The sequence below is a fragment of the Martes martes genome (genome assembly GCF_963455335.1).
Source record: "Martes martes genome assembly, chromosome: 3".
In the NCBI taxonomy this organism is placed as follows: domain Eukaryota; kingdom Metazoa; phylum Chordata; class Mammalia; order Carnivora; family Mustelidae; genus Martes; species Martes martes.
The window spans coordinates 142,734,599-142,760,733 of record NC_137890.1 but is presented as its reverse complement, the minus strand read 5'-3'; the positions used below and the strand labels follow the sequence as shown (position 1 = coordinate 142,760,733).

Below are 26,135 nucleotides of genomic sequence, written 5' to 3'. Positions count from 1 at the left end.
TTTCTTGTGGTGTCATACTCAGTGGTAATGATTTATTCCATGGAGCAGTTCTTCTCAGATTAAGTTACTGCCACATCCTCCCTAGACTTATACTTGGTTGCCTCACATACCTGGTAGAATTTACTTTTCAGACATGAATACATTTGGCAAGATTTAGGCACAGGCACTACAAGCAGGAAGGTGCCCTAGATTTACTGTGATAGCATAGGATCCACACTGAAGTTTTGACCAACCCAGACTCCACGGCTTAGGTCCTTTTTGTCACTTATAAATAATGGTAAATTCAAATATAGGCCTTGGAATTTATTGTGTCAGGCATGCCCCGATTTTCATAGAACTCCCTGTTTCCATCCCTGGTTCGTAATTTGTGCCATATTATCCTCGGACATACTAAAACAGCTGGAAAGAATGGTTGTAGTTACCTTGAGGTATTAGAACTCACCTTTCTCCCCTGGAGGCTTGGGAAGGAGTGTGGAAAGGGAGCGCATGTTGGTAACATACCGGGAGGTCTTGTTAGAGGCTAGCCCTCCCAGGAGTTAGAATTGACCAGGTGACAGTTTTCTGTCCTAGCAGATCATTTCCCTAGTAAGATTCAGAAAAATCTATTGTTTGGTGTTTCCTGTTATGTTCATTGTTACATACTGAAATATATGGCAATTTAAAAAAAAATTTAGTTCCACGAATATTCACAATCTGCCTGTTGGATGCTAATGAGCACACAAACTGGATCGACGGTGGACGCCTTTAAGGTGCTCACAGTTCTGCTCGTCTGTATAGACGGAATGACATCACGGTGGATACGTGCCTTTCAAAAGGCCTGTGGGCATTATGGTTCTATAAAGCGGAGGGTCGTTATATCTGCAAAGGGTGGTCAGGATAAAGAAAGTTGCTGTAGAGCATAGGTAGAATTTTAATAGGCAAACATTGCTTGGCGGAAGCGTCGCAATCTGAGCGCGCGTGCGGGAGGAAGAGCGTGGAGTCAGCGCGTGTGGGAGACAGCACGTTTCCCTTTGGAGCATCGTGCGGTTGGGGCAGCGTATGAGAGACGTTGGGGAGGTGGGACTGGGCCTGGTATGCCAGAAGAAGGCCTTTGGACTTTCCTGAAGAGGCCACTTTGAGACACTGAAGAGCATTGGATTTGGTGACAAGGAATAGATTGGCCCTAAGGAAGAAGCTGGCATGGGCATAAGCTTTTAAGACATCTAGAAACAGACAAAATAGCAAGGAGGTAACTTGATGGTGTAGTAGGATATAAGGAGGGAGGCAACATGTGCGATTATTCTCTTCCTTCCTGCATCCGTCCACCCATCCGTCATTCATTCCTTCCTACCCGCCTTCCTTCCTTTCATTCTTTTCTTTTTCTTTCTTTCTCTCCTTCCTTCCTTCTTTCTTTCTTTTTCCCTCCCTCCCTTTCTTTGTTTCTTCCTTTCTTTCCTTCCCCTCTCTCTTCCTCCTCCTCTCCATTCCTTCCCTCCTTCCTTCCTTTCTTCCTAGAGGAACAATCTGAATATTTCTGTAGACTCAGAGGGAAAAGCCTGTACAGGAGGAGAACGTTTATATGCCAATAATAGGAGGCAGTGTGTGGAACAATGATAACAAAAATGTATCTTAGGTTTGGTAGGGAGATAAGGGACATCTCTCAGAGACGAAAACAAAGGGTAAAGATTCTAAGATATAGAAAAGGGAGCCTCTGTGACCAAGAAGAACTGTTTTTATTCACACAAACACAAAGAGAGATGTTCTACTTATGGTGGGAGTAGGGGACTTCATGTAGAAAAGATTTAAAACTACCATGTGGAGAATGTGATAGGGAATAGGGGTCATTTGCTGTGGTTAGAAAATGTAAATTTGTTTTCTATGCAGGATATCTGTGTGTGTGTGTGTGTGTGTGTGTGTGTGTGTGTGTGTGTCTCTGTCTGTCTGTCTCCCCGGTATTGCTTAGAGTGGAGACAGAGAAAATACACAGTAGGGTAGAACGTGGAATGGAGAACTGACTAGATATCAGAGATAGAAGGAGAAAATGAGACAAGATTCTCTGAAGGCAGAGGGCATTGTTTATATGGAAACCTAGAACTGGTAGGAAAGTTGAGGGGTGTTGGAGAGCCAGCTTCCTTCAAAGAATTAGGGTAGGTTGCGGGACTGAGTGTACTGATATTGAGGCGACCCCTATTCAGTGCCTTTTCTTCCTTTGAAAAAGTCTCACTTTATAGAGTTTTATCTTTTTCAAAGCCTAGACAAGATCATGCTATAGTCATTACTTTGTAGTTTGTTACTTTCAAATAACAATATATTTAATCACGTCTGTGCTATTCATTCTTTTTAATGGCTGAAGAATTCATCCCAAGGATGCTCTTGTTAATGATTCTTTAGGTTTCAAGTTTTATTGTTTGTTTGTTTTTCCTATTTAAAACAAAACTGTGAGTCAAGTACTGATACAGCTCTAAGAATAAGCAGATTAATAAGATGTGGTTTTTGTCCTCCAGGGCCTTATAGTTTGTTAGTCTTTGCTGAACAAGTGCATTTTTTCTTTGGGCAGTGACGGTCATCGGTAGTGATGAGGACATGAACTGGTGCATGAGCAGATGACCTCAGTCATGGTAGGATAGTGATGGAGATGGTGGTGGTGGTGGTGGTGATGACTTTGGGAAGATAAGAGGTTCCAGAGCCTGGCTGTTGACCAGATTTTAAATTTTTTTAGTTATGTCTTTAGTTATGTCTTTAAAATTTTTTAGTTATGTTAAATTTTTTTAGTTATATATGGAGCTTTATATCTACAGAATATCCCTTATAAGAGGGATGGATAAACCTTAATTTGTATTTCTTTTACTATGCTGGTAGCCCTTGAGGGGGTAAGATTTGTAATTAAAATGTATAGAGATGCTGAAGTTAATCTGTATTTATCCTTTTACTACAATTTCTGATCATATCAGTAGCCCTCTGAAGTGTGAAATAATCATGGGCATTTGGTTAATGAATTGTGCATTGTTGCTGTTCATTCATGGAATTTGCTCTTTTATTATATTTGATGCTTCACTTAACAACAAATTTTGCTTTCTCTGCGTTTGATATGTTTTTACCAAATTATTCCTGATTGTATCCATTAATCTTTAGTCACATTTGACAAAAATAAATTACTGTGATCTTTTAAAGTTACCAGTAATAATTAGATTTTTCAGGACATCAAAGTTTTGGGGGAACCACTAGATGTTAAAGGGCTTGTATAGAAATGTTTGCACAAGCTTTTTGATGGAATACTATGCCCAAATGCAATTTTGGTAATGGATAAACAAAGACTGTAGAAGGCAGAGAAAAAGTCATGAAGGCTTCCTAATGAACATTTATTTGCATTCTTACCTTCTGCATTTTCTTGGGAATCAATTTTCATTTGTTTCACTTGGGAATATGATTTTATAAACATAATATGCACAATTCTCGTCACGTTCTTCTGCAGGTTTCCAGGATCAATAGAAATCGCTTCTCTGTTTAACACTGGGTCCAGTCTCTGGGCCGGAGCCCAGCCTTGAAGCGCTGTTGGGGGCACTCTGCCCCCCAGGGAGAGCTGGAATGAGGAGAATCTGATAGATGTAATCACCCCCTCAGGGTTCTTCAAGGAGTTTTTTTCAGTTCCTTTTGTTCTTTTATGTGATTTTACCTGTATGTATCAGGGATCACCTAGGACATTTTTGGTTTAAAATCTGATTTATAAGTTTAACCTTTATGGCTTTTAATTCACATTTCCAGAGAAGACTGACTCTTGCAGGAGGGAAATGTTCACTATAGTTCTCCTGGTCAAAAAAAGGTATATATACTTTTAGTTTATGAGTGGTATGTGTCTGGTAGTTCCTCAATTCTCAGTTTCTGGGCATCTAACTGTATAGCCCAGTGATTAAGGACACAGGTTGTGAAATTAAAATGAAGTGGGATCAAGTCTTGGCTTCATCACATACTAGCTTTATGAGCTTCTACAAGTGTCTTAACCTTGTAGAGAGCCTCAAGGTTCTCAGGCATAAGTGAAAGAGAACAATGACACTTTTCTGTCTACGTAAAGGTTTGTGAGAGGGAGGAGGTGTGTGTATTGTAGAAAAAGGGCAGAAGAGGGAGAGCCTGGGAAGATGGTGCATTCTGGGAATTATAGGTCTGCACCGTCACTCCCTTCTACTTCCTCCCCTTTACCATGATGACAGAAGAGAAAATCCTATGTTAGGACAGCAGACTTGCAAAGATGAAGTTTGCAGTTTTCTGAACTCTACTAGTTAGATCAGACTGCAAAGTCCTACTAAAATTTTTTGGAAATTTAATGCAATTTTAATTAATATACTGCTTTTCTTTGACAGGATTTGGGAGTGGTCCTTGAAAAATTATGCTAAAGTTTATCTGGAAAAATGAACCTATGAGATTTACTGGATGAATTCTGAAAAAGAATAATGATAGGGGCACATGGGTGCTCTGCTGGTTGAGCGTCTGCCTTCGGCTCAGTTCGAGATCCCAGGGTCCTGGGATCAGCCTGCATCAGGCTTCCTGTTCAACAGGGAGTCTGCTTCTCCCTCTCCCTTTGCTGCTCTCCCTGCTTGTGCTCTCTCTCTTTCTCTCGGTCAAATAAATAAATAAAATCTTTAAATAAAGGAAGAATAATAATAGAAGATATAGAGATCTATCAGATATTAAAGTGTATTCTAAAGCTACTTAAAATAGTTTGCTAAACAAATATAGAGATAAGTGGAACAAAAGAGCCTAGAAATAGACTTAGATACATAAAATTCAGAATATGGTAAAGGCAGCATAATAATCTGTCATTATTAGTTATTTAATAAGTGTGTTGGAGTATCTACTTCCCCAGGTTTTTATTTGTCTTTGAATATATGTTAAGTTCTTACGTGTACATAGATACACACACCTATATACACACATAATACATATATGTACATATTCTGTTTGTCATATTCCAAGTGAACCAAGTATATAACCTTAAAACACCATAAACCTATCAGAAGAAAGTATATGTGATTTTTTTTTAAAGATTTTATTTATTTATTTGACAGAGAGAGAGAGAGATCACAAGTAGGCAGAGAGGCAGGCAGAGAGAGGGGGGAGGCAGGCTCCCTGCTGAACAAAGAGCCCGATGTGGGACTCGATCCCAGGACTTTGAGATCATGACCTGAGCCGAAGGCAGAGGCTTTAACACACTGAGCCACCCAGGTGCCCCAGTATATGTGAATATTTAAAAAAAAAAAAAAGGAGTAAGGTATTTTTAAGCAGGACAACAATAGAGCCATTTTCCTTTTGGAAAATTTTGCTATATCTGATTTCATAAAAACTAAAATTTATCTACGGCAAAAAAAATAATAAACACATGTGAGACTGGGAAAGTATTTAGAACCTAGCAGACAGGGTTTGTTATATTGTTTTCAACTTTTCTATATTCTTTGCTTTAGTATGTCTGTGATAAACAATGCATAGCTGGATTCCTTCTTTTTTTTTAAGTTTATTTATTTATTTACATTATTCCTCCATCCAACATGGGGCTCAAACTCATGACCCCAACATTAGGAGTCGCATGCTCTTCCGTCTGAGCCAGCCAGGAGCCTCTGGACCTTTTTTTTTGGCTTGATAGATAAAATCTATCTTTACTTTTTTTTTTTTTAAAGATTTTATTTTATTTATTTGACAGATAGGGATCACAAGTAGGCAGAGAGGCAGGCAGAGAGAGGAGGAAGCAGGCTCCCTGCTGAGAAGAGAGCCCGATGTAGGGCTCGATCCCAGGACCCTGGGATCATGACCTGAGCTGAAGGCAGAGGCCTCAACCCACTGAGCCACTCAGGCTCCCCTATCTTTACTTTTTAATCAAGTTTTTTATTTTGATTTCACTTAGAATCTATCTTTAACTAGGGGAATTTGATCCACTTAAAGATAGCTTCTATTAAGCATAAAGAAAGAACAATGGAATTTGATCCGTTTCCATTTGTTTGGATCCCATATGCATTTATTTTGTATTTTTTACATCTTTTATTTTGCTTCTTTTCCTTCCTTTCTTTCATTCATATGAGATCACTTTTGTATCACTGTTTCCATACCTTAAACTTTATACATTGAGTCCTTTCCACCCTTGAGTCCCATCAGAGACTTTTCCCAGAGTCAAATTGAGGCTCTTGACATGTGCTGATATTGGGCATCATGCAGACCAATTGCTGAGCGAGCTAGTGGTGCTTTGGCTTAGGTGATGCTCTCTGTGTCTGTCTTCCTATCTCCTACATATGTCCCCGCAGATAGTCCACAGCCCTGGACAGTGGTCAGCAGAAGCATCTCCCCCACCCCTTACACTGGCTGAAGCCCTTTGTCAGTTCCCAGCGTTCAGGTGGTCAGTCTGGCTCCCTTACCTCTGCTTGCAGGGAAGACCTGTATTCCTCTTAACCTTCAGGGATTGAATTTTTGGTTGCCTCTGCCTGGTTTAGACCCAGGGCTCAGCAAGCAGAGGCTTTGGCCTAACCACTCTGCTCTGAGTTTCTGCTACATTTCTGATCCAAAGTGTGTTTATTTTCGAATCAACCGCATTCCTTAAATATACACAGAGACGATTTTCTCTGTGTGTGCGGACGAAGAGGAGTTCAAAGCTGAACTCATAATGCCATATTGACCAAAATTTTACTTACAGCAATTTATAATAGTAAAAACCTTAGGTCTGGTTTAATAAATTGGGTACATTCAGTTATTGAAAAGAGATTTATGCCTATTTTCAGGGACAATGGCTAAAATGTAACATAAATTTGAAAACAAGTTGTGAAGAATGAATTCATCGATTTTATTTGTGTTTAAAGCAAAAAGGTACATAGGTTGTATACTTTCATAAACATATTAAGTTTCTGGTAATTTATATGGGACATTTCTATCATTAATATTAGTTATGTTGGATTTTGCAACTAGGAAGCCAGTGGTGTATTAGTCTCTCTTTTCATCCCTTGGATTTTCCTCCTCTCTTTGAACACTGGCAGTTTTTATAATAAAAAAAGTAAAAAGAGGAAGCAACAACAGCAACTCCCTTCTCCCCTTATAACTATATGACTCTAATTAATGTTATGGTTTAATACATTTTTGTGTCTCCATAATCTGTGTGTACTTAAGGAACACAAAGTGTGTTAATGATACGTTCTACTGCAACGTGGTATCTGCATTAATAGTTTATCTGTTTCCTCATATAAATAGCAATAATATTACATAACCAATCCAATATTATGTAGTTCTGTAAAATGTTAACATTCATTGTTAAAAAGAACTAAGCCATTGCATAGGATTCATATTGCTGAAATTAACAAGCCAGGTTTACTTTGCACTGTGGAGGAGGAGTGTTATTTTTTTAGGAAATCGATCTTTCATATAAAATGTTCAGATTTGGGTTAGTTCCTTGTCTTTTTAATGGCATTGGCTTTCTGAAATCCAAAGGTAAGTGCCCAAAGCTTTACTAAAGAAGGATAAACAGTATTTTTCCTTCATGGGGCATGGGGCTTTAATACTTTTGCTATGCTACTAATGTACAGATTGTTTAAATTTTTTATTTGTATATTACCTTGGTGCCTCCACTAGGTAATTTACAAGGATTTATCTCTCCTTTCTATTTAAAAATATCCAAATAATGCCATATCTGAAAATTTATTCTAATGAAATAATTAAAAATGCAAAGAGTTTAAGCAAAAATATGTTGCAGTAATATCTGTGATAGTGAAGGTATGAAATAACCCAAATGTTCAAAAATAAGGAATTGAATATAAATCATTGTAAATATTTAATGTGATACTTATTCATACATTACAAATAAAATTATAGAAAAATATGTATTGACATGGGGAGATGTTTACAATAAATAATGTTAAATGAAAAAATGGAATATATCATATGATCCTATTTTTGTAAAAATGTACATATGTGGTTATATACATGCATAGAAAATGCGAACGTTTAAATGTTCACAAATGTCAGCTGTGGTTATCTCTAAGCAGTGCGATTACAGGAGAGTTTTATTTTGTTCTCTTTACTTCTCCGCATTTATTATATTGAGCATGTTTTCATGCATAATAAGATAATCAGTAAAAGGTATTAAAATATACTTCTGTTCTATATCATGTTGTGAAAGTTAAATGTCGTACTATTCTTCCCCTTAGAAGGTAATTACTCCTCCATATTCATTCAACTGTCTTGAGCCACAAATCGGTTTAGTTGAAAATGCTTGGTATCTAGATGTTCTCACTCAGGTCGGCAAAGGCAAAGCTGTAAAGAGCCTTATTTAGTTCATGCCCCTTGCCACACATTCCTCAGGACGCAGTCTGAACTCGCTAAAAGATGGGTTGAAGAGGATGGTAAAGGCAGATTTCCGTGGACTTTATTCTTCCACTGTAGCTAACCTACAGTCATTTCACTCCGAATACTAGTACTTCACCACGGTCATGAAATTGCTGTGAATACCTATGGGAAGCAATCAATAATAAAAAAATAAACAAAATAATAGAACCACTCCTAAATGTTCTAGTTCATCTCAGCAGCGACAGAGCTCATTGCTTTCCATAAAAAGGAACTGCTAAGAAGAAAAGAAAAAAAACAAAAACTATTCCTCATAAAATCTTGAACTAGTTAAGTTGAATTACTGTAAATGCACGGAGGGGTCAGCCCTTCGTTGTCAGGCACGTAGGGAGGCCATTCTTTATACTCTGAGGGAAGATCTTCCCGAGCGCCTCAAATCCAGAGCCAGCAGTTGCTTGAAGCCTCAGTACATTATTTTTGATGTCCTTCCAACTTAATTATTTTACCTAAGAACATAAAATGTTAGCATTAAATGTCACTTCAAAATACTGTTCATTGTCTTTAAGAAGGTAAAACAGTACCCTCTTTTCACTTCCTTGCTTTATACTTGAAGTATCAGAAAACTGAGCTCTTAATTTTGGATCAGTAATTTTTGAGGCAAGGAAAATTTTGGGTTTTTGAGGGGTGAAACAGAATGGAACATAGTAGATAATGCAACTGTGCAAGATTACAAGGCTTTTAAAAATTTCATTGTCTTTGCTATAGTCGGTTAATCAGTTAAAAATATATTTGTGAGAAACAGAACTTCTAGTGATGTCTTGATTTTGCCTCAGTTCCCTCCTCCCTCACTCCATTGTGCTCATTCAACAAAAATGAGAAAACATTTGGTGTATAATAGCAGCTGAAAACTTAAAAATATTTTCTTTTTCTCCCCAAATATCTGGGTTTTTGTGTGTGTGTTGTTCTGGAAACTTTTGGAAATACTTTTAGATTACATGAATATATCAATTTAGCTGTAACTTTGGAGGTTACATTTTTATGTTTTTTTGCTCTGGAAGAAGCAGTATCATTTTGCTCCAGAAATTCTGGTGGGTAGCTTGATGATATGACACTAGAAATAATAGGACAAGCAAAACAGCCTGGTTTGACAGAGAAGCCCATTTTAACTTTTGTTGGTATTCACTAGGGTTTCTCACATAAATACATGTGAATAACTTTTTTAAATGTCCAATACTTGCAAAAGCAGTTTTGAGGCTTTGAAGTGTTAGCTCTCACTTACATATCCTGAAATATCCTCCTGAGATGCCTTGCTAATTCCTAGAGTAGTTCCCTGCCTCACACTCTGTCAGTTTAGGAAAGAAAAAAAAATGCATCCTGATAACACAAGCCCATAAATTTCTCTCTTCATCTTCTGCCTTGTGAGGCTGGACTCTTCACTGCCCTGCTCCTACTCTATGGCACACATCCCCTAAATGGTCTACCCCCTCTCTTCTCCCCTCCACCCCCACAGAAAGATCTTTCTAGAACAGTAATCTGATTTCTCAGCTTACAATGCTTTAGTGCTTCCCCTGACAGCACAATCGTGTTTCTCAAAACAATATCCAAGAATTTCTGAAAAATTGAAATTTTATTCCTTTTTTATAATTACCATAATAAAAAAAGCAGCCAGCAATACCCTTCCTCAAAATGGATAACTTGGAACTGAGAACAGTGTTCAGGCTCATCCTTCTTTGGCATTGATGCCAAATCTTGTACTTTCTGACAAAGCATGTGCTTCTCAAACCAATCCCCGACTTGGAGCCATAGTCTCAAAGGCATTTTCTTTTTCAGGAAACTCAGATATTACTTACTTGTGAGAAACAGTGGCCCATAGGACAGAGTCCAAATTCCCCAGTGTGGATGAAAGGTCCTTTGTGATCTGCCTTTTACTATTCCTGCCCCTGGATCTCCTTCACATCGTCCCCAGCCCCTGAGTGACAATCGGCCCCTAAATGAGCTCGGCCATCTCAAGCATTTGCCTTTCTCTTGTTTAAGTACTTGTTTTGTTTTGTTTTGTTTTGCCAGTGATCATTCACTCCCCTCCTATCTTCAACACATACTCCTCCATAAATTCAACCCTATGTGTGATTAAAAACTTATACTGTGACTACAGTTATTATTCGCATGGGGAATCGTGCAATCAATAAGCTACATCGAAATTTGGTGGCCTAAAATGACATTTGTATCACACAATTTTGGTGGGTCAGGGATCTGGCCTTGCCTTACCCTGGGTTCTCTGGCTCTGAGTCTCCAACAGGATGCAGCACCTCCTAGCCCTCCTGTAGTTGTTGGCAAGATTCACTTCCTCACTGGTTGTCCAATGGAGGCCTCAGTTCCTTGTGACCTGTGGCCTGGGGGCCTCCTTTAGTCACTGCTCTTTAAACATGATAGTTTCCTTCGTCTTAGTAAGCAAGAGAGGGCAAGAGAGAGTGTGGGCAAGAGAGAGAGAGAGAGAGAGAGAGAGAGAGAAGGAGTCCCAGTCCTCTGTAACCTAATCAAGAAGGGACAGGTCAAAATTGTTGCATTTCGTTCTTTAGAAGCAAGGTGCTAGGTCCAGTCCACACTTCTGGGTAGGGTGGGGATCAATACTAGGAGGTGGGGAATACGGGGGACAGGCCGGGGGCTGAATGAGAGGGCTCTTGCACTCTCCTGTCCCTGCCTCTCGTGGGGCAGGTATCTTGGTGCCATGATTGGGGTTCCAAGGTTAAATGAGGGGTATAGTTGAAATAATCTGGCTCTTAAATGCCCTTTGAAAGCCAGCTCTTCACTTGATCTTCACCTGAAGACACGATGGTCTGTTTTAGCGTTGGAAGAAGATCTCTCTGTTGGACTTCCTAAGAAAAGCGGAAAAGCTCACCAAGGCAAGCATTCTGAAGAGATTACAAATGTGATCTGGACTATGCAATTTTAGCTTTATGTCCTGATTTTAATTTCTAGCCCAGACTAAGTTAAGAGTTCTCTGTATTTGCAAATCTAGCGCTTGGAAAACTGTGGCACTTACTGACCTCTCTCTGAGCTGGGAGCTGCTGGACAGCTTGGTCCATGCCAAATTCATTTCTAATGCCAGCACTTTGCCTGGCACTTATGTTCTCCATATTCTTTTAAAATATATGTGTTAACTTGACATATTTTTCTGTGTGTTTTTTTTTTAAATACATTCAATACTGAATTTACTGAACATATCTGATAGAGTTTTCACAGTCGAGACTTTGACAGATCTTTGTCTAGCATAAATGCTACAAAAGTGTGACCTGGGGCTATAATACCTGTAATTTCTGTGTTATTTTGCTAGTCAGTTAGAGCATTAGCACTTTTGCCCTTGAATCAAAGTTCTCTCCTTTTCCTCCATGGTTTCCAAATATTTTGTCCTTTGGAGTCAAGGGAATTGCCCTGATTTTATGATGACATTTGGGTACGATATTTAAACTGTTAAAAGTTATAAAAACGACCCTTTGATATTAAATGTAATAAATGGCTCTGAATTGAATATATGCACAGATTCTCGTACATGAGCTGTGTGATCCCAAACTTTTCCGGTTACATATTCTCATTGTAATTGGACTCTGACATTCTCTCATCCCCTATGAGTATGCCAGGCATTGAAAATTCCTCATGGCTTGGTGTTGGTAGATACGTTGCATCTTTTGAAGTTTGGGGTTTCATCTCTAACTAGTGTATGACACTTGTAGTTCTGTGGGCTCCTACCCAATCCTAAGAAGCAGGGATGGCTTTGTAAGAAAAGAAAACAAAACAAAGCTGGTTTCATCCCTGAGAGATTTATTGCAACCCTCAAAGAAAGGGGCAGAGACATGACTTCTAGAACCAACCTATCTTTGCTCAGCCTCACCTTTACCAAGAATCTTGTCTTGTCTTTACTCATGGATCCTCTGCACTGGGTTTATTTGTCCTGGCTTGTATTTTTCTTTGTAATTCTATAACACTGTGCTTGCATGTCTTAGCCTATAAATCCCTCAGTGTCAAAGGTTATTCTCTTCCTTTTTCTTCACTATTGATGCCTTTCATCTTTTTTTTTTCCCCCCAATTTTTACCCACTCTAACACCCCCTCCAGCAGCCAGCACATAGGAGGTCAGGTCTAGATTTACGGATGACGTGTTAGAGTAGACCAGAGATGAGCGGCTGGGACGCATGAGTGACTTGTAGTGAGGGAAGAATGTGAGTTCCACAAGGCTTTGACACAACACAGTTTACTGCATTGGTCAGGATGGGTGCCAGGCTCTCCTTCGGCCGTCTAAATGCCCTAGAGTATGTTACTGCCATGAAATTGTACTGTAATATTTTCTAGTTGTGATTCATTCACAGTTTAATATGCTTCTAGTTCTGGTTTGACTTTTCCCCCAGGAAGAGGCTAAAATCTCTTCATTATAATATAGACAGTGTACTGCACTTTGAATACAAATTTATCCATGTTCAGAGTAATTTTTCTTGTGATTGTCTCTACCCTAGAGAAGTGCCTTTAATGAATTACATACAAATTGTGTAATTTAAGAAGTTAATTTGGTTTTCTGGTTACACAGGACTAAAAACAGCCCTTGTAGAAAGAGATGATTTCTCATCAGGGACCAGCAGCAGAAGCACTAAATTGATCCATGGTGGTGTGAGATATCTTCAGAAGGCTATCATGAAGTTGGATATTGAGCAGGTAATTGTGTATGCTGGTTGTTAAACAAAAATTGCGACTTTGCTTTTTTCTACCCAATTAAATCTTTTTTTTTTTTTTTATGGCTTTTAACATTTCTTCCTGTTGGAAATACCTATTTAGTGTGTATTCTGCTGGAATATCCTTCATGAAAGATGTGCTGGCACTTTCCCATAACATCATGTTTATGGGTAATCAGGGGCTTTTTCCATGCAGGCATGTCAAAGTAGCAAATGTACAAAATCACCTTTGGATATGTTGCATTTTAACAATTGTGATGGTATGTTTGTTTGTTTTGCCAATGACTACCAAATTGCTACTTTCCAGACAGTTTCAGGGGGACCGTGTTGTAATACAGGAGTGTTAAATTGATCCTCTTAACTGTAACTGCAATCATACGCTCATATTGCCACTGACATATTCCTAAGGAAAAGATGATCTGAGTCATGCTTTTCTTATGTCACACTTTATTGTGTCCAGTCTGCCACCACTTGAAAACTGCCAAGGCAGTGTGGAAGATGACATTTCCCAGGGGGTAAAAAAAAAAATCAGCTGAACTCCCTATCTGCTTCTGGTACATGAAAAACACAGCAGTGCTAACTTGACATTGTCAGTTTCGAATGTGTCCTCTTTTCTTCCATGTCTCTTCGGCATCTTGATGGATACAAAGAAAAGAGCATAGGAGCTAGAATCAGATGACTTGTGATGTGTTCCAGCTTATTTATTCAATGTCCAAGAGCCTCAGTTTTCTCATTTTTACATTAGTGTTATAATAGTAATGCTGGATTTTCAGAGAGGCATAATGAAGATGAAAAGAGTCAAGACAAAGCTTTTTTGTAATCTATAAAATACTGGGCAACTCCCAAGTATTATCTCTGCTTGTGTTAGTGGAGGCAAGGAGGGAACATTTAGTGTGAACTTGAACAATCTGTTATTTCTTACATGGGGAAATAGAGAGGACTGAGAAGGCCGACAATACAGAGAATGCAAGATAAATTGTTACAATAATCTTGTAACTCAAGTCAGGAAAATATCTTACACCTGGGAACTCTGACAGCATGTTTTTCTCCTATGCAAATACAGTTAAGGTTTCTAAAAAATCTTTCAGGTTGACAGCATGATGTATTATTAGAAATTTGATTAGGAGGGAGCTATCCTCACTCAGAGGTAGAGAGGTTTCTGTGTATCAATCGGTTGGCGGGGTGTCTACTTGCCATTTGAAAATATTATGATCTGTTACTGCCAAACTAATTTTCTCTGTTTTGCTTTTCAGTATAGGATGGTAAAAGAAGCCCTTCACGAGCGTGCCAACCTACTAGAAATTGCTCCCCATTTATCAGCTCCGTTGCCTATAATGCTTCCAATTTACAAGTAAGCCTTTTGATATCATCTGTATACTCTTTGCTTCACTGAGGTGAATAGAACAACACGGTTTTAATGGAAATAGTCCCTCAATGTGTGTTTCTTAATGCACTGTAAACTGGTCCTAATCTTTAATCCTTTGCAAATGTTTGCCTTTGTTGTATTTAAAAATGTGGCTTTTCCTAAGTTACCCTTTTGACCCTCCTCTAAAGGCTAGATCTTGAAGGCTGAGGAGGTTGTCTTCTGTGTTTATAATTAGTAGTTTCTTACCCCAGTTAACCAAGACTCTCTAGAAGGGCAACAGCACTTACAGTGGGGAACAGAGGAGGGGCATTTGCAAACAAAAGTGCATAGTCAAAAAGTATCCCACTGCAAAATCTGAACCTTAACCATGTACCAACTCCAAGCCTAAACCTTTTTGGCTCATTTTAAATTTCCAAATTAACTACATTGAAGTTTGGTTTAGAGGTGTCAGATTATACATTATAAAATCCAGTGTTCCTGATGTTGTTACAGCTGTCCATGAACTTGCCTTAAGTTGGAAGACAGGTAATATGAAGCAGCGGTTTATGCAGCTGCAAGGCACACGAGAGCTGTGAGTGCCTAGAAACAGCTTTGATCATTTTTGTCCGTATTTTGTTGTAGATGGCTTAGGACGTCTTAAACCAACGAACCTCTACCCTGGGTGCGCATGACAGTCACCCGGGCTCCGCCCTTCATCCACTTAAATCAGTGTCTAGACGTGGGAGGCCCAGGTACCTGTATTTATGGTTGGTGCTCTCCAGGGAATTCTCATACTCGGCCAGGTCAAGAAGCCCTGTCTTAGGAATGATTCATTTAAAGTCTCACTCATTCATTTACTTATACAATTCAGCTCAGTTGGTGTCAAAAACAGTCATGCAGTTCCTCCTGTTTCTTTTGCAGTAAGTACACTCCTAGATATACGTTGCTTTTCTTAAACGAAAAGTATATTATGATTTAGTGGCGTTCTGTAATGTTCTGCTCTGTGTCTCAAGAAACCTTTCCCCCTCTTGATGCCGTAGGTGGTGGCAGCTACCTTACTACTGGGTAGGAATCAAGCTCTATGATCTGGTTGCAGGAAGTAATTGCCTGAAGAGCAGTTACGTCCTCAGCAAATCTAGAGCCCTTGAACATTTCCCAATGCTCCAGAAGGACAAACTGGTGGGAGCAATTGTCTACTATGACGGTATGTGGTTTTTCTTTTAATAAGATACTTTTGTGACTCATGACCCTTTTAGTATGTGCTTGATGAGATAGTTTCACATTCTTAATTTTAATGCTGATCTCAGACGACACACAAACACACCATTTTGTCTCATACTAGCTGAAAAACTACCTATGGCCCTTCGCTTTTAGTATTGTCTGTTTTTGCATATTCTTTTTCTTCTTTCATTTCTACTTGTGTCTCACGGTTGGTTTGGTTCATTTTCCATCATTATGAATCTGGACCGCACCCACATGCCATTTAATTTGTTATATGTTTGCCAGCGAATACTTGCCTTATGAATATATTATAATGTTGAAAGCAGCTGAGGATGTTAGGTTTTCTGATGAAACCTCTATTTTCAAGGGGTTATAAACCCAGGAAAAATGCCCCCTGGGCTGAAATTGACATGTTTGTATTTTGCACAGGACACAATTCTTGAACATATAATTTATGTGATGAAGGTAGATGAATGAACATTGCATCTGTTAAACCAGAACCCCAGTTTTTATTGCTTATTTTATTGTTGTTAGATGTTTTCTACCAGTAACATTATCTAATATCCATTTGCCATGTGTTCCATGTTCATTCTTTGTGTGTGTGGGGGTGGGTGTATGTGAACAATATACTTTTTCCGCACTTTTATTGGAAGGAGCTAACCACTTAATATATCTCCAGATGGACCACAGTACAATACAAAACAAAACAGGAAGAGCCGTTTGCGAAGTTTTACTATAGTCTTAAAGGGTGTATGGAATTGGAAAATAGTCCAGGGATGGTTATGCATTTCTAAAAACAAACAAACAAACAAACAAACAAAAAAAACAGCTGAACACAGATAATTAATCGTACGTGCTCAAAAAATCTTAAAAATTTTGAACACAAAGGACAGCTTAGGCTCTATAGCTTGGAGGGTTTCTTTTTTTTTTTTTTAAACCCACTTATGTGATCTTTTGTATTTCAAGTTAGATATCTAAACTCTTAGCATGAAGAAATGTTTTTTCTTGGTTTGTTTTCTGGGTTTTTCGTTTGTTTGTTTGTTTGTTTGTTTTTTCAGGAGACCTTGATGTTTATAATTCATATTATGGGATATCCCCAAGGCTACCCCCACCTTTTTTCTTCTTCTCAGTGTTAGATTTCTGAATCAATTGAGCTGTCTGTCATGCTTTCATGTACGAATGCAGAGTGTATATGCACAGAGGAGGCAACAGGGACAAACTCAAGAAAATGTCCTAGAAGCAACAATATTGGAAAAATGTTAAGGGTCTTAGACAAACATTAAAAGCTAGAAAATTCACAATTTACAGTGCCTTCCAGCATCTAAGCACCACAGGGGGGACACTTAACTATTTTTTTGGTACCCTTGATTGAGTCTACATGTTAAAGGACAACCTTAACTGTGAATTTGCTTTCTCTGCATCAGACCCTTAATGTTAATCCATTGTAGTTTAGTGGGTAATTATATTAAAGAGGTTTTTGGTCCAGGATTAGTAAGAAGGCATTCTGAAAATGGCATTCTTCCCATCCTGACAAGGAAGAGTCTGTGCCCTTTGCCTCACGTGACTCATTCCCCCTGCATAAACCCTCTCAAATACTTGGTCGTTTTCTTTACCATGTGATAAAACAAACACTGACTATTTTTATTTTTTAGCTCGTGTATATCTGATTCTCTTTGAGAAGACTGTGAGTGGATATCATATCTGAATTTGTGGCACCCTAGTTTTTTGTTGGTCTGATATTGTTAGGAATTACAGACTGTTGTTGAGTCTATTTAGAGAAACCAAAGGAAGTCTATGTCATATGTGCAGAAAAAATATTATCCAATTAGAAGCAAGAGGAAGAAAAATTTCTTTAAAATTGGTTTTCATACCTTGTTACAAGTTGCAAAATTGTAACTCTAGCAAGGATTATTGAAAAATACAAAAATTATTACTTAAAATAATTTCCATTTAGTATTTGAAGGTTGACTATAATAATCATAAGTCTTTTTTTTTTTTTTTTAAAGATTTTATTTATTTGACAGAGAGAGATCACAAGTAGGCAGAGAGGCAGGCGGAGAGAGAGGAGGAAGCAGGCTTCCTGCTGAGCAGAGAGCCCGATGTGGGGCTCGATCCCAGGACCCTGGGATCATGACCTGAGCCGAAGGCAGAGGCTTTAACCCACTGAGCCACCCAGGCGCCCCAATAATCATAAGTCTTGAAGGGGTGAAGATAATTATATTCTAATCATTTGAAATATATGTATGTGTATTTACTTATGTTTTTATCCTTGTTCTGAAATGATACAGTCCAACTCTGTCATGCTTAAGGTGAGGCAAAACAAGAATGTGAAGCAAGTGTAGTGTTACGGTTTCACAAGTGTATCCTCAGATGGCGCAGCACCTGTTTTTCCCAATGGTGTAATGAGCAAATTAAGTATCAATGAGGGAGTAAGGTAGAAAGGAGCAGATAAGTAAGGGCATTCGATGTGGTAAGTGTGTGCTCAAGAGAGAGGAAGGAATGCCTTACCCCTTGACCAAACAATAACATTATCATCCTGTCACCAAAGTATTTCAGAGAAGAAAAGGTACCTGAACATTTATTATGGCAAATGAGGTCTACACATTGTAATTTATAAGGTAAAGCTTTCTTAACAAGAAAAAAAAAATTTCTTCTTTATAAATAATCATTATGAGAATATGATAAGCTACCCAAATAATTTCAAAATGCATTTGGGCTGATTGAAATAACTGGTTTTTTGTTTGTTTGTTTGTTTGTTTAGTTAAGAAATATTTATTGAGGTGAAATCCACATAACATAAAATTAACCACTTTAAAGTGACCAGAAATAACAATTTTTATCACTCCCAACTTGGGAGAATCTTGGTTATGGTGAAAAAGTGGCACAAGTGAGGAAATTGAATTTCTAAATGCTACAAGAAGTTTGGCTATCTAAAAACTGTTATTAGTAATTATTAGTAATTCCTTATTAGTAATTCCTTATACAGTTACTTCAGCATCATTGAAAAGCGAAATATAATAGTGTGAAAATACAGTCCGTCTAGTAAACATTACCCTGAGCTTAGACTAGTGGCTTAGACAATCTTTAACTTTCCTCAACACTGAGATGTTAGGGCTGTAAGGTATTCCAGCTAAAGTACAAAATGTACAAAGATCAAAATAGTTTTCTTAATTATTCATAAGGATAGTTCACCCTACATAAATAGTGATGGCCATCACATTTGGTTAAGGCAAAATTTATTCCTCCACTAAAGTCAATGAGGGCAATAAAATAAATTCCACATACTTTTGAATGCAGTAATTATAGTGGCTATTATGTGCTTGGCATAGGTATGATCCATTGCCATATTTTGTTGTTAAACTGCTGAAAAACAAACTGACGCATATGGAGGAATAACTACCATCTTTTTCAGTGCAGACAAAGTAAATGTCAAATTTCTCAGAAAAATTCATATGTAATGAAAGTTGGGATAGGAAGTGACAGATCAGGTTATATTTTCTTCTTATCTTCTGTCAGAGAAAACATACAATCAACTCACTGGTTTTCTGAAGGAGACCCAATCCTGGTCTTTCCTACCTATTCCTTGCCATCTGCTCCCAGAAAGCCCTCAGCTGAATGCTGTCCATGGCCATTAGCCATAATAGGGTAGGGAAAATGGTGGCTAGTCCAACTCTTCTAGGTCAGCAAGAAGTATTTAAGGCATGACAGGCTTGGGTGTCTCGGCATGCTGGGAGGTATGAATAGCTCTAGAGGAGGTGCCAGTTTCCTAGGAACTTATTTTGTCTTCCTCTGTCAATTTGGCTTCAATCTTCCTGTTCCCAGAGTATGATCTCTGGTGCCATTCTAGTTGGACCCTAGTTATCCATCCAGTGCACAGAAAATGAGATATAATTAAAAATCATTAAATATTTAAAATCATTAAATACTGCCATTAAGCTTCTATAAGATGAAACTGGAGAACAAAATTACAGCTTTAAATTCTTCCTTCTGAGAATCAAGTTACTGACAGAAAGAGAGCTCTGTTATTTCATACCCAATGATGTCCTCAAGTATTCCTTATGCACATATGAAAATAGCTACCTACAGGAAATTACATTAGGTTTCCTAATGTAAATAAAAGTTGGTTATATCCATGTTTCAAAGGGGAATTAAAACCCAGTGTTCACTAGAATATTCATTTTTATTCCAGCCTAAAACTCAACAGCATACAAATAGATGAATTCAGCTCGTGAGAGAGCAAAGCCAATTTAATCTCTGGCTCCCCTGAGGTAAATGTAGTTCACGGTCCTGCCCCCCCCTCAACCTCAGCTATAATCCCTGGCTCCTGGAGGTAAAAATGCACTGAAGTGAGGAAAATTCTGCAGCAGGATATAATGATCCAAAATGACAGGGACAATAATGACAATGAATTTCATGTCTCCCAGTCATGAGCCGGAGATGCTTGACTAGGCTGACTTATACAATTAAATTGTTACAGGTACAGCGGGAGATGCAGTTAGCTGTGTGCTTTGGGGAACCAGGCCTCTGGCAAAAGGCATATCGCAGAATCCAGACTCTTTTGTTAGGGACAAACTATTACTCCTCTAGGACACACGCCCACAATTGTATACTTTAATGAAAGAAATCCTGGGTTAAAGACAAGTCTTTTAAGGTGTTGATTTTATCTACTTCAGAAAGCTAAAAGAAAAAATCAATTACCCAGTACCTCAAAGGTGATTTTTTTTTTCTCTTTTTTTCCTTTTTTGGTCTCATGGTTTTGTTTTTGTTTTTCCTTTGACTTCCTGGAGCAGAAGTCAGATCTAAAGATGGTGTCTTTAATTCTCATTTATAATATTTGCAAATGCAATCATTGAGCTCATTGAGTGTTAGCAACTTTATATTGGACAGACACAGTAATTTCTTCAGAATAACAGAAGTTACCAAATGAATAAAAACCAAATGATGTAGATGTACAAACACAACAGAGTATCCTTATGCAAGTTTGGGTCCTGTGCTCCTTAATACAATTCTGGGATGGCTGCTACATTGAAACCTAAAGTGGACCGTGTGAGCTGTGTGGAGTGCTCAGGAGCAGCCACTAGATGTAAAAAGAACAGACTGGAACCTCTACTTGGCTATATTATCAAATTCCTTATAAGGGTCGGTTTCTACCTATGGTTCAAATGTCTGTAACATGTAAGCACAAGGATATATATATATATATATATATATATATATATATATAAATACATATACATGTAAATACAGTAGTGCAGGTATGCAGTTTATCAATAATTACATATTGAGGTTATATACTGATATTTACTTTACTTGTGGGACACTAGACTTAATTTTTCTTTTTTGAAGCACTGGGCTAGTAATTTGTCATCATTTTATGTCTTTGATAACTGACTAATTTGAATGCTTTCAAGGTAGATGTATTCGGCTAGAGGAAAAATTCCCCTGAAAGAATAAACATGACCAAACCCATCCCTTCATTTCTCAAGGCCCAATGTCTATGAACTTTAACTGAGGGGTCTAGAAACTGTTGACAAAGAGGGAGTGTTATCTTGAGGACCTCAACATTATCAAAATTTGGCATGATACATTAAAACCTGTTTATTGTTTTTATTTTTATTTTCCATCTTAAAAATAACAAATTCATTTTACAATATAACATAGTTGTATTTTCCAATAATTCTCAAGGCTCCTAACCCTTTTTTCAGATCCTTATTATTGTACACAATGAGCTTTAAAATTATGTAAATATTGATGCATATAAAAGAATGCATTTAACGTATATATAAAGAATCCATAGGCAACCTTAAAATTGAGAACAGTACCAATACATTGAGGCTGTTTGTGACTTCACATTATGAATATTCCCCATTGCATCCTCTTCGCTCTTTTCTAGAAATTACTGCCATTATGAATTTTATTATTAGATCTCCCTCTCTCCCTTTTTTATCTTATGTAAATATACTTGAAAACCTGTTGGTTAGTTTTGCTTTTAAATGTTGTAAAAGTATAATATGTTATATAAACTGATATAAAGACTTTGGAAAATGAACACTTCTCATAAAATTAAGAATACGCATATCTTGTGAGTCAGTAATTCTGCTACGAAATGTATACCTCGGAGAAACTCTGACACCTGTCCACCGGGACATATGTACAGAAAAATGTATTGCAGCAGCCCAGGATATGGTTTCAAGAAGGGAAGTAATTCAAATATCCATCTAGAGACAAGTGAATAAATAACCCGTGTATTTGCATAAGGGAGTAAAACAGCATTAGAAGTGAGTGAACTCAGCTACACTGAACACCGTGGATGAGTCTTAGAAAACAAATGTTGGAAATGGCATGACAGCTCATCTCACAATTGCAAAGCATTACAATCATACTGGAAAAGTGCTTTCCAAAGTGCTGTAGTGTAGTTAAAACAATCAGCAGTATGGAAGTACATGGCTTAGGCTTACAAGCTTTATTGAGTTTTGAGCCCCACATTACACATCTGTGAAGATAGGCCTTTAATACCTCACTCATCGTGTATTTTGAGACTTAAATGATTTAATAAATGTAACATAATTTTATAAGCATGAAACATTATTGAAATATTAAATGTTTTATTTGGGTCAGTTTTATGGATATGCTATAGTCCACCAGATTTCTACTTTTCATGTCACAAAACGAAGTATCTATTCCACCTGGTCTCTTTATATGTATAAAATTTGCGGATTCTTACAGAAAAGAAGTTTGCAAAACATTCTTAGGAGTAAGGAAAATTTTGTGCATATAGCTATGCTCCAGTTAAGCATATAATCTTTGAAACTGAAGGGTTAGAAAGTACATTTTAGAAGAACTTACCCTAAAATTATCTACCTCTTAAACACTGATCTAGAACATATTTAATATTTCTTCTTGTGCTTACGTAGTTTACACTTACAAGTTAAATGAAAAATTTTTATCTTGATTTTCCGCTGTCATCTTTTCCATTGTATTTTTCCTCTTGCTTTCTGTGAGCTAGATAAATGAAACTGACATCATTGCTCATATAGCAGGCATTTTTTTTTTTTTGCCCCTGAATTCTGCCTTTTTGCTATTCAGTGTATCTAGATACCAACGAATGCTAAATGAAGTTTGACATGTACCCCTAAGAAACAAAAGTTATAAATTGTGGCTTCAAAGGAAACCTTGAATAAATAGGACACATTTGTGTCCACCCGGGCTAACATCTAACATATGCTTTAGCTTCCTGATGATGAGACAGAGCGAAATAGCCCCTGGGAAAGTTTGCAATTGTTTATTGCTCACTTGCCCAGCGTGTATTAAATACCAAGCTTTCATCCCCTCACAATTAGTTTTTAAGAAAATCAAAAGCACACAAAAATAGATTTGATCAGGGGTAGCAGACTGAGATAGCAGTAGTCATCTGTATTCTACCCTCTATATGCAAGCTTAAAAACAGTGCAAAATAGTAGGATATATACGCATATAAATTGTTTGAGCAGATAGTTCTGGTGGGTTCACAGTAAGCCAACTGCCTCACACTCTGTTGCTCAACTGACCCATTGTCTTTTCCATTGAAGTATCGTTGACACACAATGCTACATTAGTTTCAGGTGTATCCCAATTGAGTTTTTATAAAAATGATGCAGGATCAAAGGCAAAAGCTATTGTATCAAAAATCTCCATGCCCTCTTCCTCCCGATTTACTCTTCCATCCATCCATCCATCCATCCACCCATCTTATTTATTTATTTATTTATTTATTTTCTATTTTCCAGACATTGTTCCTGGCATTAGGATCAAATACATTAAAGACAAGGGTCCTTGGGGGCCTGGGTGGCTCAGTTGGTTATGTGGCTGCCTTTGGCTCAGGTCATGATCCCAGTGTCCTGGGATCTAACCCTGCATCGGGCTCTCTGCTCAGCGGGGAGCCTGCTTCTCCCTCTCACTCTGCCTGCCGCTCACCCTGTTTGTGCTCTCTCTTTCTCTCTGTCAAATAAAGAAAGAAAATCTTTAAAAAAAAAAAAAAAAAAAAAGGACAAGAGTTCTGAGGTTTCAAGTTTTCAGAGAGTTTAGTGCATATATGCCAGGTATTGTGCTGACCACATGGTCCCTACGACAAACAGTGTTTTATGTTTGTGTAGCAGAGTCTGGTTTTCAAAACATTTTTTTCTCATAAATGATCTTCGTAGACCCAGCTCAGTATGTATCCTGGAATGAGGTATTATGGTCCCTCCCTATTTTACAGGGAAAGGGGAATCATAGACAGTATCTGGATCAGTATTTGGACATGGGGGATGTGAAAGTTTGTTTTGTTGTGTTTGTTTGGGCTAAACAGAAAAAGAACTTTTCAAAATGTAGGTTGTAACACTATGCCTTCTTTTAGCTACCATTCAGTTTTAAGTGTGTCACATGCTAACAAAAAACATCTCAATAGTTCAACAAAGTATACACATTTTTGTTAAGGGAAAATTCTAACATATGTAGTAGAAAAAAATGATAAAATGAACTTCCAGTTTGAAGACAGAAACTCATGGCTAAACCTCATCTATATTCTTATATACTCTCCCGTGCCCTCCAGTTAACATATGTATTTCATCAGTGAATATTTTAGTCTCTATCCTTTTTAAAAAAATATTACTGAAGTATAACTGATACACAACATATTAATTTCAGGTGTACAACATATTGATTTGACAATTCTGTACCTTACTCAGTGCTCACCACGGTAAATGTAATCACCATCTGTCACATGCAACATTATTGAAATATTATTGACTATATTGCTATAAATACAACATTTTCACCTCTGTGACTTTTTAATTTTATAACCACAAGTGTCTACCTCTTAAATCCGTTGTTAAATACTTTTTCAAAATACAGCCACATCTAAAATGTTTTAAAAATAATTTCTTGGGGCACCTGGGTGGCTCAGTGGGTTAAGCCTCTGCCTTCGGCTCAGGTCATGATCTCAGGGTCCTGGGATCAAGCCCCACATCAGGCTCCCCGCTCAGCAGTGAGCCTGCTTCCCCCTCTTTCTCTCTGCCTGCCTTTCTGCCTACTTGTAATCTCTCTCTCTGTCAAATAAATAAATAAAATATTAAAAAAAATAATTTCTTAATATCAGATATCCATTCATGTTCACATGTCCCCGATAGTCTCATAACCTTAATTGGATCCTGATTTAAAAATCCACCCATAAAACAAATAAAATCCTCATTAAGGTTCATGCATGCCAATAAAATCCTTTTATAACTAACAGGCTTCCCATCCCTTCCTTTGTTTTCTTCTTCATTCAACGGTACCTCTGTATTTTCTGTACAAGCGGTAGTTAGGTTTATTCCAATAATCTGTTGCTGCATAAAAACACCTAAACTTAGTGGCTTAAAATATTAGTATACTCTTTCGAAGTTCTGAAGAAAGAAAACTCAGCTGACTATTTCCTGCTTGGGATCCTTCAAATGGTCAATGAAATGGCTGCTGAGGCAGGAGCTCTAAAATTTTCTTACTTACATGTATGGCTTCTGGGCCGTGAAGACTGGACAACTTGGGAGCTGGCCCAGCATCTCTCTCTCTCTCTCACCGTGGGTTTTCCACGTGGTTAGCTTGGACTTTCTCACGGGGTAGTGAGATTTCTTCCGTGGTGGCTGACTGACCACAATAGCATACCAAGTGACCAAGGCATAAATGCAAGATTTCTTCAGATCTAGCCTTGGAAATCACACAGTGTCACTGTTAAAGTGTTGTTAAAGTGAATCACAGGGACAGCCCAGATTTAAGGGATAGGACATTACAAGAGTTAAAAAAAAAAAAAATAGCAGCATAGTTTATCGGTGAGAGGAGGGGCATCTTTGGTGACTGGCCACAAGGAGGCTGGATCAGATTGTTTTGTCAAAAATACCTGATAAGTGGTAGTGTGAATTTCCATTACATGTCTGCTTTTATTTTTTTAAATCAGTCATTATAATCATTGCCTAGATCAGTAACAGTATTACATTAGAGGTTAAGGGGTTACAAAATGGTGGGTTTTCAGTGGTCTTTCCAACTTCATTTATTAGTGAGATTGCTTACAATTTTCCTACTTTACCCCTTTGCCTACCTTGAGGTGCATTTTATATAAAATGTGATAAAATGATGGAGTCTTTCCACTTATATACTCGTTTTCAAAAAATAATGTTGGCTTTTTAGCGTTCTTCAAATGTGATGAGATATTTTTGGATTATCAGTTAAACTCATGATTTAAATATATTTGATATGTGTCAGTCGATTATTCATGCCCAAATTGCCTTACCTCTGGTCTGTGGCCACCTCCTCAGTGTGGCTCTTGGGCCCTTTTACATATGCTATCAATGGTCTATGATGACTTTCGTGCCATCTGCTACAAGACATTTCAGGTTCATCTTGAACCTTTTCTGCCTGAGACCTGGAGACAATAGTTTCTCCAATAAATCTTGACTCCTTCCTGAGAAATGGTAATTAGAGGCCATAATCTATTTGCTGTGGGTGTTCACTGTTATTGATTAGTCATGATTTCTAGGCCTTTCGGTAGAAAAAGTTAAGAAAATGTTTTTGTTTGAA

The 26,135-nt window shown here is 37.8% G+C and overlaps 1 protein-coding gene across 4 annotated transcripts in view; it reads left to right on the top strand.

The window, feature by feature from the left end:
* Positions 1-26,135, top strand: part of GPD2 (glycerol-3-phosphate dehydrogenase 2) — a 143,517-nt gene that overhangs the window by 60,822 nt on the left and 56,560 nt on the right. For all 4 annotated transcript variants that reach the window (XM_080798928.1, XM_080798927.1, XM_080798926.1 and 1 more), the window contains exons 4-6: positions 12,862-12,986; positions 14,257-14,354; positions 15,389-15,552. In XM_080798928.1, the coding sequence (XP_080655054.1) occupies positions 12,862-12,986; positions 14,257-14,354; positions 15,389-15,552 (387 nt within the window). The remainder of the gene's footprint in view (positions 1-12,861; positions 12,987-14,256; positions 14,355-15,388; positions 15,553-26,135) is intronic.